The 19,603-nt window shown below is 38.2% G+C and overlaps 1 protein-coding gene across 4 annotated transcripts in view; it reads left to right on the top strand.

The window, feature by feature from the left end:
* Window positions 1-14,043, top strand: part of EDAR (ectodysplasin A receptor) — a 71,259-nt gene extending 57,216 nt beyond the window's left edge. For 3 of the 4 annotated variants that reach the window (XM_040551455.1, XM_040551386.1, XM_040551233.1), the window contains 7 exons: window positions 4,313-4,399; window positions 5,538-5,666; window positions 5,754-5,828; window positions 6,066-6,138; window positions 6,878-7,037; window positions 10,031-10,091; window positions 11,495-14,043. In XM_040551455.1, coding sequence (XP_040407389.1) covers window positions 4,313-4,399; window positions 5,538-5,666; window positions 5,754-5,828; window positions 6,066-6,138; window positions 6,878-7,037; window positions 10,031-10,091; window positions 11,495-11,814 — 905 coding nt within the window. In that variant the 3' untranslated portion in view covers window positions 11,815-14,043. The remainder of the gene's footprint in view (window positions 1-4,312; window positions 4,400-5,537; window positions 5,667-5,753; window positions 5,829-6,065; window positions 6,139-6,877; window positions 7,038-10,030; window positions 10,092-11,494) is intronic. The other variant, XM_040551307.1, reaches the window with a different exon arrangement.
* The last annotated feature ends 5,560 nt before the right edge of the window (window positions 14,044-19,603 follow it).

Genomic DNA, 19,603 nt, shown 5'->3' with positions numbered 1-19,603 from the left:
CCTGATTTAAAAAATACCTAAACTTGCTGAAATATGTACCTGCAGCTACAGTAAATATTAGAGTGACCTGCCTTATAGTGTTCTGTATGTCTCCTGAAAATAACAGACAGTAAAATCAGAAGCGGTCAAAAAGTCTTCCACTGTCTGGGATATTCTCCATTATTAGTGATTTGCAATATTTTTAGAGTTGGCTGATGTTTGATTGCTAAATTCTTATGTAGATGCCTTAAAAAGTAGCTTGATTTTGACAGCTGCTTCAGCTTCCATGACTTTCCAAGTATATAGGGCTTCAATATGAAGTGTTGTTAGCTTAGGTTTGAAAGTAAACCTTTCATGTACATATCTGAATAGAGATTTACATTAATTTGAACATTCTGACCGGCACTTTCAAAACATCTAGGTCTTTATTTATAACTAGGTTCCGTTATAATCTAGTTTCCAATTATTTTGTCAGGCATAAACTTTCTACCTTTATCGAATTTCGACTAAATATAATATATTTTTCAACTCATATTTCAGGCTGCTAGTTACTTATTTCAGTGTGTGCTTTATCTTACTTCACTCCTTCAAAATGGTCACAGTGGCTGCAGGCACAGCTCGGCTGGCAGTAACGAGTATGGATTGCCATTCATAAATGGACCGTGGCTGTGAGGAGAGGGATTCATCAGGAGAAAGCCAGCTGCTCTCAGTAGCAAGAAGCAAACACATACATGCATAAAGACATTTTTAAAACACTTCTTATTTTGGGATCACTCTGGTAGTCTGTTGCGTACACACTTTGTGTATTTTTATAATCTGTCATTAAGTATTAAATAAACTTCACAAAAAAAAAAAAAAGCTGTTGCTAGCTATGAGCAGCACTCCTTTGCTGGGACCAGTAAGCTGACACCTACAGCAGTGTAAGTCAGACGCACATATGGTCTCCTACTGCACCGGATTTCATTCAGGCGCAAACACTTGTGAGAGGGCATGTTGGCAAAACCTCCCCTCCCTGCGCCCTCCTCCTCCCACAGATCTGGCAGTTTCGTTCATCACTTCGTACTGTAAATCTGCCTTGAGATACACAAACAACTGCAACGGTCCTGTCACACACAGCAGAACGGATCTTTAAAATGAAAATGTTATTTTACTGCCCTGCATTTCTTCACTATGGGGACAAAAGGCTGGCTGCATGGCAATTTAAGTTAAAGCTATCTTTTGAGTTAAAAACAAAACAAAACGGCTGCCATTTTTTATTTTTTTAATAAAAATATTTCTAATGCAAAAACTGACAAAGCTTCAGTGATAACCATCTTTCTTAATGTCTTTATCACATTCCTACAATATTACTTACAGGTGTCTAGGAATATAAACCACTCTTTTGCACAGCTATATTACAGCCATCAGTCTTTTTTCTTTTTTTTTTTTTGTGCTTAAAACAGAGTTGTTTCCATATGTTGCACTCTAGCACTTTAGGATGTCTCTTTCTGAGCTGTATCTAAGTGTTTGTAGATTATGTAAGTGTCATCTATATTGGACCCAGAATTAATAATGTGATCTAGATGCAAAACTGGATACACATAGGAACAACTGACATTGGAGTCATGGTATGCTGCCGGACCGGGAAAAAGGAACAACTACAAGTTTTGCTTCTTTTTGCCTATATAAATGCCATGAACTGAAATTCTGCAGAAGCTGGCATATATGGTTCCCCTTGTAGTGCAGGTGCATTAATTGGCGCTTGCTTCTAAGCCACATCTAAAGAACTATCTTGGCTCATAATGAATAAGCCAAATTATTAAATTTGATAATAGGCTTAAAATATGCATAATGACTAACTCCCACATAGGCATATGTAAAAGGCCATCGCGTTGTAGCATCAACCCAGATCTTGCCATGATACGTAGCACAGAGTTAACAGCGTAGTCCCATTCCCATGTAAGCGAAGGAAAATTCTGCACATAAGCTCTTCCGAAGCTGAAGGTGTTCACCCTTGTGCACTGGAGAGGCTCCAGCTTGTGTTTGGGGTGGGAAAGAGGCTGTATCCTGATGTGGGGTAGAACTGGGTGAAGTGTGGCAATGATGCCGAATGAGGACCAGATGACCTTCCCCATTACCTCTCCTGTTATGTTCTGCTGCATGACTTCCCGCCTTGGCTCTCCTTCCTTTCACAGATGAAAAACATTGCTAACGATACCTAATAAGCTAAAAATACCAAGTGACTACAGGATTGATTAGACAGAAATACAATTAATACATGTTTGAAGTGAAGGAAAAGAGAGTGCGATAAAACTAGTTTATAAAGGAGACGAGCTCAAGCTTGTTAGATAAACTGCAAGCAGACAAAGCAGAGCAGTTTGCCTGGGTTAATTGAAAGGCAGTGGAAGAAAAGCTATTGTTGACTTGTTGCAGCTTGCAAGAATTGCACAGAATTGCAATTGTCTGTAATTAGGTTTGCTGGGGGAGGTGGCAAGAAGAGGCAAAAGCCTGGTAGCTGGGGACATGAAAGTACAGACATGTCTCTGGCTACAACATTGGCCATTTCCTAGATTTCTTCCATTGTCCAGCTGGGATGAGTAAATAGATGGGTTGAGACCAAGGGTGATTCATTTCAGTTTTATGAAGAATTACTGAAAAATTATCTGTTGCTAACTCCACTATATGCAGATGACCTCTTCACCCACTGATACGTAGATGCTCCACTGCTACATTGCAGGTTCTGGAGCTTGTGAGTAATTCTTCCTAGAACTAAGTCTGTCACAGAGAAGAACCCAGAGTCATGATTTACATAATCTGCCTGTCATTTGAATAATACTAAAAGCATCTGAATTAACAAATTAGTATATTTAAAATTTCATGAAAACACTTCTTCAGTTTCAAAAAAGCAATTATAATAAATGAGTCCGTTTCCTTCCAAGAAATGAAGTTTGAAAGAAATTTTACCATTGTTAAAGAAAATCTCTTTTGAAAACATCTGCAACTCATACTTTGTGGCCACTTAAGGAGCGTACATTTCTCATTCACTACATGCAGCCATGTTTTATGTTAGGTAATACTTTTTTTTTTTTTTTTTTAGAAAACATTTGTCTTAATTTGAAGAGCATGTCTATTTCTTTGTTCTTAACCACGGAACATTTCTCAGACCATTCCAGGCCACTTAATTTCCTGTCAACTTTACCTAGTGGGTTGAATTTCTTTACTAGGTCAAAATAATGGCTTGGTGAGTTCCCAGCTCTAGTTGCCTCACCAGCTTGTCGAGCCATGTGCTCTGTGTACCTCACCAGGTGATTGGGACAGTCTTCTGGCCTTGGGTCTGCTGAATTTAATTATCATCACTGGACTTTTTCCATGCACAGCTAATGTAAAGCAGGAGGGATTTCTTACCCCCCTCCCAGCTAGAAGATGATTTTCAGTTGCTGTCAATGGTAGCTGTTTGCACAACCTGCTTACATGTGAAAAATGACTTGAGACTCAAGAGAAGGTTTTCTTCCAACCCCAATGTTTTTATGCCTCTTTTGGAACTCTATTTCAGCACCATCTGTATTTTAATACAGCACTCAGATCAACAACCTTATTTCCAATAACATTCAGTATTGTCTAGTACTGTGAAAAGACATTAGTTTATGACTTGGTTTACTGCTTTGAAAATTTGGTGTAAGACACCACCTGAAAGATTAATAAAAATATAAACTACTTTTAAACTTAGCTGTAGAATTTAGACATGGAAAATCCCTACTGGACAATCTCACTCTGTTAGCATGAAGAAGTCCTTTACGTTCTTCTTTTCACTGTTTTTGTAGATACCCTCCTCTAACTCAGGATATAGATTTGGACTGGACTGACAGAAGAAATCAAAAGAAACATGTTATCCAGCTAGACTGCAGAAATTATATTATTTCCTTCTATGGTACAGCTCCGTGAAACAGAAAGGCATTCAACATTCTTGTTTGTCACCTTTCCTAGGTTTTCCTCTGGGGTCATGAAGGTTTGTTTAACATCAGATTTTCATGGTGGCCTTGCTATAGTGAAGGATACCTGTCAGAAGCACTAATTTGATGAGTTTCTTCTAAGTTCATAACAGTTCACGAGCTTTGATTTCTTCCCCTCCCTCTAGATGCTATGCAAAAATGTATTCTAAACACAATTTTCAACATGCCAGCCACACACACTGGGATTAGTGACATTTCAAAAAGCCACAGTGAATTCATGGGTTCTTTGCTAATGAACAGGAAATGCAATCAAGCTAAGGCAAGGCTGTTTACCTGGGCCAAGATACCGCTGTGAGGAGATGAAATGACTGTGGAAGTTTAGGGCATTTCTGTTTATATTGCAGGTGCAGGGGCTACCTCTGGCATTTCGGCCATTTTCCCGAGCACATCTGGCACAAGTACTTTTTCACCTTACCAGCATGCTCACAAAGGTAAGAAGGCATCCATAAATTTAATGTAGCCACTGGTGGTCTTAAAAATACCATCAAGAAAGTGCAACTGAACTGATAATATCTGTCGTGAATTTCATTACCACTCTTTTTACGGATTTCTAAAACTGCTATTAAAAACATTTCAGAATGATTTTTTAGTCCTTGGTTAATCAACACTCCTGTTTCAGAAGGATGGACTTAAAATAGTCTTGGACTGTACTGGGTAATGCCAGCAATGAATTAGCTGATTATGTGCAGCCATACAGATACCACATTATGCCTCAGCAAAGCCTAGCTTAGACTGGTGAAAATAATTTAATACACAAATGTAGTCAGTCTCTCATTGAGCTAACATAAACCGTTCTCCAGTATAATTATTAGTTTTTTAAAATATTTGAACATGAGAACAGAACACACAACAGGAAGGACACAGTTACTGAGGTACTGACCTGATTTTGTCTGTAAACAAGATCTTGAGGATTGTGTTTTCAGAAAAGCTAGTTTTCATGCATTTTAACATATCTGTCATTTTCTGCATCCTTTCATGACTTTTCAATTCTAATAGCTGTTCACCGAAATTCTGCTTCTACTTTTCACATACCTTATTTTAAATTCACCCGGCATCCATGCTGTGTTTTAAGTCTGTTAGAAAAAAAAAAACACTTATTCCGCATGTGCAGTGTTCTGCTTCTTACTGCAAAGCTTTTGAGGCAGCCATAGTTATCAAGTACTTTTAGTTCTTGTCCCATTTATTTTTTGTTTATTTGTTTGTTTTTCTTTCTTTTTGATGCTGTTTCCAAGAATTCACTTTTTTGAAGGCTGCTACTCCTGCGTACATATAGCTTCTTATATTATTAGCAGATAATACAATTTCATACATCTTTGGATGGTCATGCAATCAGGTATTTTTTATGAATACTGATAGCTAGTTCTTGCAGCATAAATGTCACCATTTTGAAAGCCTATTCATTAGTTTGCATTTGAGAAGTAGCACTTAGTTTTGCAATGGTTAACAAGTAACCAGGACTCAGATCAAATAAATGAGTATGTAAAATATAAGTGTAGAGCAGACTAAACTATTAACTATTCTCTGATCTGAAGAGTTGCTTCTTTACAAAATATTTCTTTGCTTTTCCAGCAGACCTTTCAGGACAAGGACATCTGGCTACAGCTCTTATAATTGCAATGTCTACTATATTCATAATGGCTATTGCTATTGTCCTCATCATCATGTTTTACATTGTGAAAACAAAACCTTCTGCTCAAGGTAATTTTCAGCATAACAAATTTTAGCAGCAAATGCTATTTTTAGATAGCTTCTGAGAATAATTACTGTTGTATCTTTACATTCTAGCCTGTTGCAAGAGCCACTCAGTAAAAAATGTCGAAGCTCAGGCTAATACACAAGAAGAGAAGAAAGAAGTGCAAGGTATAAGTTGCTTTAATTTTGCTTTTTCTATCCTTTTTCTAACGTTGAGCTTAAGTGCAATTAGTACATTCCTCTTAATTACAATTCCCCCATTCCTTGTCCATTTACAAAATGATTGTGTATAATAGCTGTTGTACTTCCAGAATGCCACTTCATCCTCTGATAGCAATAGCTAAAGCAGAGACAAAACATCAGTTTGGATACTCATTGCAAATTTAAATTTCTGTTTATCTGCAGATAATGTTGTGATATTCTCTGAGAAAGAAGAGTTTGAAAAGCTTACAGCAACTCCAGCTAAGGCTGCTAAAAGGTAAGCAAAAAATAAACATACTTCCATACCTTTGACTGAAGTGGAGAAGGGACATAGTCACCACTCATCCTGGTACAGAGGAATCCATTGAGAACAAAGTAGAAATAATTTGCACCAAAATTTCAAGTCTAGTAGACCAAGGAATAACGTGTCAATGGGACAGCCACAGGTAATAGAGTTTCTGGAAGAGGTGATCACAGCCACCATGTGTTAAAACATTACCTTGAGCCGTTCGTCAGTACCTGTGACCGGTTTATCAGTTCTCAGGGCTGTCTCCTCTTTTGTGAGGTCCATTCAGGGGGCTTGAGTGTCACTTACACACACATGCCTTGGTAAGGTCCCCACTCACTTTCAGCCAGGAGGAGCAGAAATAACTGCTCCAGGCCTTAAGGGAACCCCTTGTCTATAGCATCATCTGGGTGGCACCACATGATAGTTTTCCTTTCCTGGAAGCCAAACCTGGCTGGATAACACAACTCCAGTGAGGTAAACACTGTCCCCAGTGGAAAATCCTGCTATGAAGGGATTCTTGCAAGATGAGCGTGATTGTGCAGCTTGGTGAGCATTGAACATATATCCTCTGTAGGTGGATGTAGTTACATTCACAGGATTTCAGGGGAAAGGCATTTTAAAAAATTGAAAATATTTTTATTCCATTACTCTGGGATAGCAAAAAGGAAATAATTGGAGTCAAACCACAAGAGGCATCACTAAGATAACCTTATCCTTCATTTTACAGTGAAAACGATGCATCTTCTGAGAATGAACGACTTTTAAGTCGTAGCATGGATAGTGATGAAGAAGCTGCAGTTGACAAGCAAGGGACTCCAGAGAGATGCTTGTTATCTTTAGTGCATTTGGCCAGAGATAAATCTTCTACAAACAATAAATCGACTGGGGTAAGGCTACTTCGAGATTTAAAAATTGACAGTTGTTTTCTGTATTGTTTTATTGTTTTGTTTGATTTTTTTAAGAAAACAATTTACAAACTATCACCGCAAAAATGCGTTGTAATGCAGACAGGACTAGTTTACAAGTTACAAGATAGTTTCTACATTTAATTTTATTACAGTCTCATCTGCATATGATTTGCATATAATATTCCTTCAGTATTTAAGAGTGTCTGTGCATGTGTCTATACTGCCCAGTGTTGAAAAGCAGATTTCTACAAGAGTAATAGCTTTGCTTTTTTAGAGAATTATGTTTTATAGTCTGAAGAAACAAAAAACAAACTGCAACTCACCAATATAGCTAATGCTAATATAATTAACCCCAAAGCTACATTTACTTCAGGAAAATAAAATAATGTAACAGCACAGATGGATTCATACTATAGCACAACATCTGCCTGTCTTAACTCAGAAGCATTGGTATTTCTATGCCATTGAATTTTCAACGATATCCAGTGTTGTGCTTGTTGTCAGGTTTTTTTTACATTTCAAAAATACCTATGTGTTTTGAAGGTCATTCCTGTGCTCTGACGGACAACATAAATGCACTGTTTTGCTGTGGAAGGCCTTCATTTCTTCCTGCTGAATCTGTATTGCTCAGGGCATTTTATCTCACTTAGACTATTTCAAGGCATCGCTAAGGCACTCCCTCACCCACACAACTATTTAGTGTATGTTAAAATGAATGTTTCCTTAAAAAGAAAGTGTCTGCTCAGATATTTTTTATGTTATAGAACTTCAAAAATAATTAAAATTGGCAATAGCTAGGACAAAAATGCATCATTAATACCATCCTTTTCTTTTTTTTAAGAATAAAAAAGATTTGAAAATGCAGCTTTTCATGTTTGCATGTTTTACTTTGCGGGGATGGTTCAGCCTAAACTTTCTAAAATCGCTCGTTTTTCAGCTGAGACAAGACACTCAAAGTCTCAGTCCAAGAAAGATGTTTTTCTGCTTGTAACCAGTTATGACTATCTGAAAATAACTTACTACTCCAATGTTCATATTTTAAAATTCAGTTGTCTGAGGTCTCTGTATATATCCAACTTTATCACACTTCTGCATGCACTTGCTTGAAATTGGATAACACAAGTTGGGTAAGCATGAAATTAGAACTTTTAATAAGAAAATAATTGTCTCTAAAGACAATATATAGTAGATACATTCTCCTGAGTAGTTTAGATAGTTCATAAGCACATCTGAAGCATGAGCTATTTCTCCCAGACCTGCTGTCCTAACATACTGCTAATGGACTGAAGCCTGCTGACAAGGCTGAAGACAAAGTTTTCAATGAAAGTGCAGATTGCATCAAGATCCCCCACTCTGTACCTAAGATTTCACAACTAAGCCAGTTGCCAGAAGTTAGAAAAACAGTACTTTGCTTGAGGCTAGAGATTAAATAACAGTTCTAGTACTAGAAAGAGTATCAAGGAGTTACTGGAGAGGGGTGGAGAAAGTTAAAGGCCTGTTCTTTTCCAAGGCTGCTCTTTCCTGGTTAAAACAAAAACCATTATGGAATGAGCTACCACACAGAGAACCATCAGACCCACATTTACCTGCTTCTTCCAGCATAAGCTTTACAAATTTCCATCTTCTGGCTCAGAAGATGAGTAATTCTGTGTAATTCTTTTTGGGCTTATAATTCTTTAACCTCCCTCTTTGTCCTAAAAATGAGGGGAGAATGAAAATAGGTATCTAATTGTTGTCTTAAGAGGAATTTTAATAAATCCCATGGGAAAAAAAAAAGATCTGTAAGGTTCTGAAACAGCTAATCCAAGTGTATAGTAGCATCCCAAAGATTAATGTAAATTATACCAAGAATATGTGAACAACAGCCAGTGTCTGCATTGCACTTCCCTGCAATACAGCATGCTGTGAGACAGGCGTCGGGTGGAGCAGCCAGTTTGCTGTCTCCAGCTGCAAGTCTATTAATCCAAGTAATTGATGTGCCCTGTCCTTTAGAGACCAAATAAAATTAGGAAAGTAATTCAAAAATAAAAATAATAAAAAAATGAAAACCAAGAGTGAGCTTTCTTCATTCTGTTTTGCAGTGAAAAGTGGTGAATTTGTGGAGATAATACTAGAGTCCTACCAAAATGACAGCTTTTCAGAAAGCTCAGTCCTAATGAGAGCTGGCAGAGAGATGACAATTCCAGTCCTTGAGAACTCATGACATTTTGACATTTGTTTTCAATCCGCATTGAATCCAAGGCCAAACCTTGAGAATATATTTGCTATGTGAAACCACATCAAAATGTCCATTTTCAGCTTGGAAAATGTCAGGGTTTTCAGTCTGAGCCTCTTTCTCGTCAAAAATGACAGCAGCACCCTGGACCTCAGATTTTCCCTGTCTAAAGTGTCACTGATTTTTTTATCTATCTGTAAAATCCTTTGGATTCATCCAGGCAATACATCATGGAAGAAAATATATAATTAATCTGTAATGCAGCAAGCAGCTCTGTGTCAAGTGACAGAAAAGAAGATCCCTCCTCTACAGCCCTCTTACATTATTGGAAGAAGGCAATTCCAGTCTGAATTTAATTCCCCATGGCCAGTCCTGTCCTGGTTTACCTGGGAATCCCTGCATTAATTGCTTGCATGTGTGGTATTGATTTTTGTCATTGTCAGGAGTTCGCTTCAGTCTGAAAAAGAAATAAAATACAAAAATGTTTAGAGCAGAAAAGTCAATGATCTAAAAAGAAGATAAAAAGATGGAAAAAAAGATCTCTAACAGTGGAAAGCAAAAGCAGAAATATGTTTACTCTTCTCTGAATTGCTGTGTCCTGCTGTACAAGGCTTCAAAAGAGACCCTTCAGGATGTTATGCGGCAACCCCTTGAGCCATGAAATTAGGATCTCCCAGAGGTTTTGTACTGCTCTCTGCCAATTGTTTACTCATGTGACTGAAAAAAAAAATAATTCAATAACGCTCTTCTCTTTCAGATTCAAAGTCGAAGGAAAAAGATACTTGATGTGTATGCTAACGTATGCGACGTTGCAGAAGGTGAGTGCACAAAACTTGCACCTATACTAGCAGCACAAAACTGGATCAGAGCTGTTTGCTGTAAAATAGAAATCCCTCTGTGTTCCTGTGGAAAGGAGAGCTTCATGGAAAGGAAGTGCAAATCTGGAAGCAGATTTGTACTCACCTGCTAGGAAGCATCATGGTGCCCCGATTTCAGAGATGTCCAGGCTGGGTTTGCACACCACAGCTTCTCGCCAGATGTGTGCATGGGCTTCCTTCCTCTGGAGAGCAGCAAGGGTAGTGCTGGGTCATGCTTGGACATCGAAGTGGCGGAGAAGCACTCTCACGTTCTTCATCTAGAGGAAACCTGCTTGCTTGGTCTCTTTAGTGAGGTGGATAACAGGTATAAATTAGTTCCAGGTACGAAAGTGTGATTTGTGAAGGATCAGAACTGTGTTTCAGACAAAAGTCTTGACCTGCTCTGCTTCTTTAATTGTGTCCTACTTCTCACAACAAGTGGGGTTTCCAAGTAGGTCAGTGTTTTAAGTGTCTTCAGCACTTGACTAGCTGAAGTGTTTCGGCAGAAGGGACATGAATTAATTTTCCTGCAGAACAAAGGACAAGACTGAATTTACCTTTTTTTTTTTTTTTTTTCCCCGCACGCTTGGTGTGCACATACCTGTGTGAGTTTTCTATGGTTCAGGGAGCTCCATTTCCCACCAAATTGCTGCTGTGGGGTATGAAGCAGGGTAACTACAGAAGCAAAAGACTGTTTTCAGAAAAAAAACACAGTAGCTGATTCTCTCCTCTATTCTGTGACCAGTAGTACATAGAAAAAAAAAGTCCAGGAAAAAAATAGCTTTTTCCCCATGGGATGAATGTTAAATCCTCTGTAGAGACTCAGTGATAGCAATGACAATTGAACATTTGCAGGGTCTTTTATGCTTGCAAGCATCTAGCATCATTGCTTCACCTCACTCCTCACATTCCTACAAGGGCAACTTTCAATTACAGCGATGTTACAGCAGCTGCTGCTGACAGACTCAGGGAAGGGTCAGAGCTGTCTTTTGAGCTCAAACACTATGCTGGACGTGCAGAGGTGTATTAATGGAGCTGCTCACTAGGGATATGTTTCCAATACACTTCTAATAGCAAGTAAATCGTTGCAGGAAGGGGTAGTACCATAGGAATGCATAAAACCCATCCAGTATTTCTTTTCCATCCAACTTTTTATCTCAATTATTCCATGGCTATTTTACCCTACTGTTACTAGGTAAAATATGGCAATAACTTTGAAGCTAGACATACCTGTCATGGACTCTCACTTGAAGTTTTTAGCTGTGCTTATTGCTAACAGCATACACTGCAGCATTTTAATAAATGTCTTGAATAGCCAAGACTTGCTCGCAGAGACATCTGACCATAAACACCTCCCTTTGCAGGTCTGAGCCCCACAGAGCTGCCATTTGACTGCCTGGAGAAGACAAGCCGCATGCTCAGCTCGACATACAACACAGAGAAAGCCATAGTGAAAACGTGGCGCCACCTCGCCGAGAGCTTTGGACTGAAGCGAGACGAAATAGGTGGCATGACAGACGGCATGCAGCTGTTTGATCGCATCAGCACAGCGGGTTACAGCATCCCAGAACTGCTAACCAAACTGGTGCAAATCGAGCGGCTGGATGCTGTCGAGTCCTTGTGTGCAGATATTCTGGAGTGGGCACAAGCAATGCCTGCTCCTGAACCAGCAGTGACATCCTGACGTGGCTGTGCTCCCACATCACCTGCGAGAGCAATGATTCCAGCAAGCAGCACACCAAAGACTTTGGACAAGAGACCCTTGACGTTTCTTCTGTGTAATCACTCCCCATACCGATGGGAAGCTTTTCTCTTTTACTTCTAAAAAGTGAAGTTACACATCTACCAAAACGAGAGCAGAAATCTCCCAAGAAGCTTGGTATAAAACACGTCATTAAACAAAATGATTAAGTTAATCAGTTACTGGTAATAAGTGGACAGAAAAGGATCCATTTTCCAGTCTGTGTTTGAGTATATGTGCAGATAATCCTGTCAGTACCCTTCCCACCTGGCTTTCAAGCCACTGAATTGCTATCTGAAGATATTCCTATCTCTTAGGGCTTTGTTCAACCATTTAATTGTTGCAGTCAACAGCACCACTGCTACAGTATCAATTAATACACATTAGGCACCTACATTTCTATCAGCTCTAACGCATTTAATATGTAACCAGTTTCATTTTCTGTATTTCCTATGGATTTGTTGGATCTAGAAGTACGTGCATAGGTATATATACACAGTCTCCAGATAAAATAATTATACTATACGAAAAAAGCCCCAACATAATTTACAGATGGAAGTGCTTCAAAACTCCGTATATAATGCTTGTAAATGCACTCTTGGTCCATACTAACATTTCAAAAATTGTAAATTCAAACTGCAAGTCTGCTTAGGGCAAGCTGGTTAGCAAGAAGGCAGTGACGTTGGCAGTCACCCCTTGCAAGTGGAGAGGAGAGCAACAAGATTTTCTCTTTCTTGCTGTTAAAAAAAAAAAAAAAAAAGGCAAAGCAAACTGCTAAACAGCTTGTCCACTACTACGACTACAATTTTTTTCCAGTAGTGACATCTATATATCAAATAATGTTTCAAGCAGAGGAATTTCAGACAACAGTGGACAGACAACGTTTGACACTGACAGCAAATAGAGTAGATTTCTTTGACAGCTGAAATGTACAGGAACATGTGTTTTTGAAATGCTGTACTGTAGTCAATGCAGAACACGAGTGCAGGCCCCACAGGTGAAAACTCACTCCTCTGGAGGGTAAGGCACTATCATGAGTTTGTGCACAACAGAATCGTACCTTAGTTTTTTCCCATTAGCTACTCTGATTTTGCTGTTTACAAGTTCTGTAAAACCTGTACAGACCACACGGCAGGAGCTGTTACCAAATGTACACACTTAATTTATAGCTAAAAGGAGCGATGACAGGTTTCAACAAGTGTCACCACTGAATTAAGAGAACTGGCACTTGCAAAGCTATCGTATATAAATTCCAAAGTGCTTGGCTGAACAAAATGTTATAAAAAACTATTAACTATAACCCTGAAGTTAACAACCAGTATTCCATCACTTAATAACTAGATATTATCTATGATAGTATGGTAATTGTGCTGAACATTTAGTATCCCACTTTGACATCTATATTTACCGATCTTTTCAGCACTTGATCTGTATCATAGAGGAAGTACGTACTGCAACAAAAAACCTATCCTTCTCACTATTCTTCCACCACCTCTTTGGTATCATAACTCACTCTTCTTTCATTTGCATACGCCAAATTTGATGAGAATTTTGATTTTAATGGAAGAAGAAAGCTGCATTTATTTGAATATTTAACTAGCTAACTGATGTTTAATTTATGGGTCTAATTCTTGCTATCTTGAAATCAATGACAAATTCATACAGACATCAACAGGCTTCAGAAAGATCTGTAGATTTGCTGACAACTCTGCAAACTTCAAGATTTTCAAGACCTTGAGTTTGCAGATTAGGTCTGTTACTACTAAAATAAGAAAAAAAGGAAAAAAAGAAAATGGGAAGATTCAGGTTCTCTTGTGCCAGTGTGTAACAACAGTGTTAGTCAAGGGACTGTCTCCTATACTTCACGTTTCATTTAATAGTACACACCATTTGTATGCTTAAAAGATGACACAGGAATCCGTGTTTCTATGCTTATTGGGCCTTGAAAATCTAGGGTCTTGAAATCATTGGTGCCAATGTGAACACAGACTATTTAACATTATTTTATTTAGTATCCAGTATTTTTATTGTTACACAAAAGATGTACAGGAATGAAAAAAAATCTTGTAGATCTTGCCAAAGCTTACTTTCTAATAATTTTGTTTAATGCTGTATATATAACTTATTATATTGTAAAATATGAACATAAAATATGCTAATAAAAGAAAGAGGTCAAACGCAGTTGTACTATCTTTCTTATTATTATTATTTCATATATTGTCTTATAAAGGTGTAATTAAAAAGTTAGCCAGGGGCGAGCAGGCACATTCCTGTGGTATGGGAGCGGCTAGGTAACATACACGAAGGAATCTTTATGCTCCCATAGTATACTGCCTGTCTGCCTCGCACTTCGGAAACTTTCAAAGCAGAAACCATTCTTCCTTTCACAATTCGGTTTTGGTTCAATATTTCACCTCCTAGCTACTATAAAAATGCCCAACTTCTTAGAGAAACTGTTTGAAAGTTATTATCTATGTCCTGAGAGGTGGTACAGACTGTGAGACCAGCGAGTAATCTCACAACAGCAACACTCTCTCACCGGCATTTTCATTTTGTGTTCCTAAACGAGCAGTACTACACAGCATTATCAAAGACGTTATTTGGAAGCTTTTGCTGCATGATAGAAGAATTATATTCATCCGAGCCTATGCCGCACTGTGCAGACTGCTAACAGAACTGCAACATCTACAGAAGACAGCACCAAGCTTCATTTCCCCCAAGAGCTGGGGACTAAGCTAAGGCTTTCGAAGTATTTCATAAAGATTAAACATTTGCTAAAAGGAATAAACACTGTCCTGCTTAAAAAACAATTTGGGATATTGTTTATTCAGATTCATTTCTGTTTTCAGCATGATGAACACATTCTTGTTCTGTCAACAATTAAAGGAGAGAAAAGCTCCAGAAAGTGCAACAAAGGCTTTGAGTTTGCCAGCTGGTTGGGAAGATAGGATGTTTGGAGTTTCACTTTACTGTCTTTTCACTCCCTGCACTATGTAAGCAGGAGTTAACGTAGCGTGAAGGCACACTGCAACAGGTGCTGCTCTATCAAAACACATCGCTGTCTGAAGGGCTCGACCACTCTTTGCTTTAACATGCTTATGGACAATGATCCAAAGGAAAAACTTTGGCTTCTTAGGTTTAACTTGACAGAGCACAAACTCAAATCTGAGTAAAATACCCACGCCCTTCCATTGTGCAAAATAATAAAACAAAAGAGGAAAACAAAATCCAAACCACAAGAGCTCCAGTGGGATGTCATCTTTGTTTCAATTTTTCCATTTTGCTTCATTTTTTCCTTCCTGTGTGGCACTTCCAGCTCACTGGGATATACCTGTGCAAATGCAGGTGTCTGCACTGAGATTAATCTTGTACTAAACCAGACATCTAAGATAATCAAGACGAATTGCATCTTCTAACTATAGGCTACAGTGTCTCTCAACGATAAAGAGAATCTGGTGTGGCAAGCCAGATGATGTAAACATTTATTCTATGGATGTCAAAGGTTAGATGAGTTGAATCTTACCAAGTAAGTAACGTATTTCAGGTTTGTGACTATTTTGGCTCAGTAATGTCTCTGAAATACCTGCAGCCAGCAAACACAGAATGAAGATGAACCTCAACCTATTATTAGTGATGTTAATTAGTGTTCTGTTTTTGAATTATTGAATCAGATGAATGCTTCTCTGGCATTGCGTAATAATGTTCTTGGTATTTACAATTTGGCTGATAAAAGGTTAGAGTAAAGCTATGATTGACTCTGCTATCCTAAATATGATAAAAAATTAACAAGACTTAACAAGCAAGAAGAAGTTTGAAGTTTCTGAATTTATACATGAGAACATTACAGATTTCAATCTATTACTGTAGACTTTACCTCAAACATAAATACATTTCTTATGACAGAATCTGAAACCGAACTTACTTCAATGATCCAAAACCTAAAGAAAGCATAACCACCTTTGCTTAGAAGTGGCTCTTTACCAGTCCAGCAGTATTTGATCAAGTACAGACCATCTTCAATGCCAAATATCAATCCTGATTTTGGTGTAGAGAAGCCAATTGCCATTTTTTTTTTATTAATTTGGGGGAGAGGGGGAGGATATTTTTTTGTCCCCAGCTCCTGGCACCACTTCTTTATGAAACACTCATTATCTTAGCCTGAGCTTTTTAACCTAATGCTCAAAGAACAGACTGAAGGAAAAAAGGTTGGTTAATTACATTATAGCATTTAAAGTGGTTCTTACCAGAATCCTGATGATCAGGAAACCTGAGCATGGTCTTGTCTTTGTAAGAAATACTTCATAAGGAATGCCCTTGAATAAGTCTAAGTTAACTCTAGAACAATATTTAATTCGTAGTTACTGTATGATCTTATGTTCCTTTAAAATGATGCATTTTCACTACACAGTGGAAAATCTGCTGTTTTACCTTGTCCTGATTGCCACATACTGTCTCAAGCTCTCCCTATTTACAGAGGGAAAAAATATGTCGTCTTTCAGAGCAAAGGAGCATATCAGCAGCAAGAGAGGCTTCAGGAATGCAAGGTGGGAAAGGCTGGGAGGAAAAGTGAGAAAGCAGGGACTCTACTGCACAGCAGGGAATGGGAGAAAACTGATAAGGGCAGGGGCAGATAGACAACAAGGCCTCAGATAGTTATGTATAGGTGAATTTTTCTGGGAGTCAAAGGAGATGCGCAGAGTTTGCTGCAAACATAGTTGTTAGAGTTGGAATAAAATTTAAGACCCACCCTCTCAAGGAAATGAGAGGTCAGGAGAAGGTTATCAAGGAGTACTTTTATTTCCTTTTTCATATGCATTTTTCATAAAAGGTAATTGTTCTTCTGTATTCTGTGGTAAAACCCAGCTTTGAGGTTGAAAAGACCCTTTATGTCCTTGGAAATGTTTATTTAAAACACACAAAAGATTCATATAAAGCCCTAGTCAACTCAAGGTTTTGCCACAAATACTTTCTACAGCCCATGTCATAAACACTCTAAAAATAGTGCTTTTTTTTTTTTCTTTTCTTTTTTTTTTTTTTTTTTTTTAATATCAGCAGGGCCCAATAGAAAAGGCACTTAACTGCATATCTGCAGACTGACCTTGTATTTTGAAATCCATCACCAGCCTTCTGGATGACTTTGTGGAAAGTTCCTCCCAGAAAAGAAAAATGATTATCACCCAGCAAGACCTTTCCCACCTAATCCTATTTTCTTAGCCTGCCTGGTATCATCTCATTCTTTCCTTAGAGAAACTCACTTGGCTTTGCAGACTCTCTATTATATTAGGTTGCAGTGGGGAACTGGCTTCTGTATAGCATCTACTATCTGGTGGTCCTGGTGTGAACAGAAGCAAGGTGAACAAAAAAGGATAGGTGTGTTTTGGAGCACAAAGCAATAACAGTGGGCTGCCTCCATATTCTGTAATTTGGGGTCATTAATCCCTTCTTCGTGAACAAAAAGGTAAAGTGGTTACATGCTCAGTGAGAGAGGTTGAAGGATGACCTGAAAAAGGCATACTGATTTAAACAGGAGAAGCCTACCATCTGTATGCTAAGCTCTCCATCATGAACTCAAGACCTCACATGGTTTAGAAGTCTTGCTTTGTTATTAGGAAGGTATATTGAAGAGGTGGGGGAGAAAAAAAAATAGCGTTCCAAGTGAAAATCATGACCCGGAGGTAAAACAAGAACCTCCTGCATGCAGAAGTCATTCCACTGCAAGCAACGTCTATACTTCTCTGTGATAATGAAAAACAAAGAGAGCTCGTGCCCCTGTTATGTACTGGATAGGCTTCCTAGTGGATATTCCAGTAAGTATATTCATATAAACAAGGTAAAAATGCACTGGCTCTATCAGCCTATATCTAGTTGCATATATATTCTATTCCCCTGCATCCAAATGAGTTCTTCTGATTATTTATTGTGATATGATTTATAAAGCATAGCACCTGTTACCTCAGGCACTAATTTATCATTATCAACCATTCTTCAAGGACAGAAAAATGTTGATTCCTTTTTGGTAGTGTTCTGTGAAACTAGACTGTCTGAATACTTATATTATGGAATAATGATAAGGAGCCTTTGCATGCTCTGCAGCAGAAGACATCAGTGATTAGTTGTTATACAGGTCATACCTAGGCATCTCATTTGTCCATCACATTTAAAAGAAAAAAAAAAAATAAAGAATCCATTTTTCTTGTTGGTAAAAGGGGCTGTTCTAAACACAAGTCTACAATGGCATTCAGGTTAGTATTGCGAGAAACAGCCCAGGAATACACAATGACTTTCCAACTTAATCCACCACATAGAAGTAAATCAGGAACAAGTAACACTAAGGACATATAAGTAGAAAGGCTGAAACTGAAAACGGGAAGGAAGTGGAGTTAGGCTGTGTTTCTGAAATTTGGCCTTGGTGTGCAAGGCTGCTCTGAAAAAAGTTAGTCGTGCTTCAGTGGAAACTAGGAGGACATCAAGCTGTTACATTTTGGGAAGGACCAGGGAATGACAAAGTTCTGTTTATTTGCATTTCTTATATAAATAGCTCCTGAATCCACATACTAGAATAATATTTCTTCCAAAGGACAAAACCAGTCTGGCAGCATTAATTATTTCTGACCTTCTTCAAAGGCATATTACTTTTCCAAAAAGCTGATGTGTGGGTGGAATATTATGCTCCTTTCTGAAACTTTTACCACATGATACCTTTTTCCTGTAAGCTGGATCACATATTTTTATTTCTTTTCTCCATAATTAACCACATCGAGGATGCCATTGTATGGAGCTGAAGATGACCTTAAAGATATCTAATTAGTAGGGATGTTGTCTTGTGCTGAGCTTTCACAGCTACTGTTAGCAGTATCCCAGCCACCAAGCCTACAGCCCTAGCTTGTGCACATCTACCAGAGCAGTTACTTTCCATTAAGTTGCACTGATCAGAGATGTCATTTATTAGAGATATATGGCTTCTTGGATCTCTTTTTCTCAGGTAATTGACTGTGACATTGACCAGAATGTCTTGTTATGTTATGTCGTCTTCTTTTTTTTTTTTTTTTTTTTTCAGGACCATCCACTCAAAACCAAAAGAAACAAAAGAAAAAGAAAGTAGCCACAAGCTAGCAAACAGTAAGTGCCTATGTTCAAAATGATCTCTTGTAGTAGTGATTAGGTAGTCAGAAATATCCAAGATGCTTTCAAAATTATGGAAAAAAAAAAAAAAAAAGAAAAAAAAAGAAAGTCTAATTGAGGAGAACCATGGTCAGAAGACTGCATTACAGACTTTCATCAGCCCCAAATGTTTCTAGTTTTGACAATGGATAGTGGTGGTTTGGACACAGCACATTACAAGAGTCAGCGTAACACAAAGATGCCTTTGCCCATCACAGCATTTTTCCAGGGATGCTGAAGGAAGGTAGGAACACACCACAGCACAGCACCATTCCTTTCAGAGTAACTTTTGCGAGTTTTAAAAATGTGAGTGCTATGTTATTACTAGGAGCACAGAGGGGCACTACTTTATCATGGTAATTCCTCTAGCCATTTACAAAGTGAAGGTTTACCAATTTCATAGACCAAATTTTCACACTTTCTGGACTAAATTTAAATACGTTATCATGAAGATAAATGCTTTCTACCAGGACATCAATCCCTGAAGTCATTTAACTTTTGGGTGAAAAATTCAGTACATAATTAAAGGATCCATTGTCATACCTCTGAATTATGAGCTCTGCTTACAGTC

Source organism: Cygnus olor, chromosome 1 (assembly GCF_009769625.2).
Source record: "Cygnus olor isolate bCygOlo1 chromosome 1, bCygOlo1.pri.v2, whole genome shotgun sequence".
In the NCBI taxonomy this organism is placed as follows: domain Eukaryota; kingdom Metazoa; phylum Chordata; class Aves; order Anseriformes; family Anatidae; genus Cygnus; species Cygnus olor.
The sequence above is the reverse complement of the archived record's forward strand: the minus strand, read 5'-3'. Positions and strand labels throughout refer to the sequence as shown.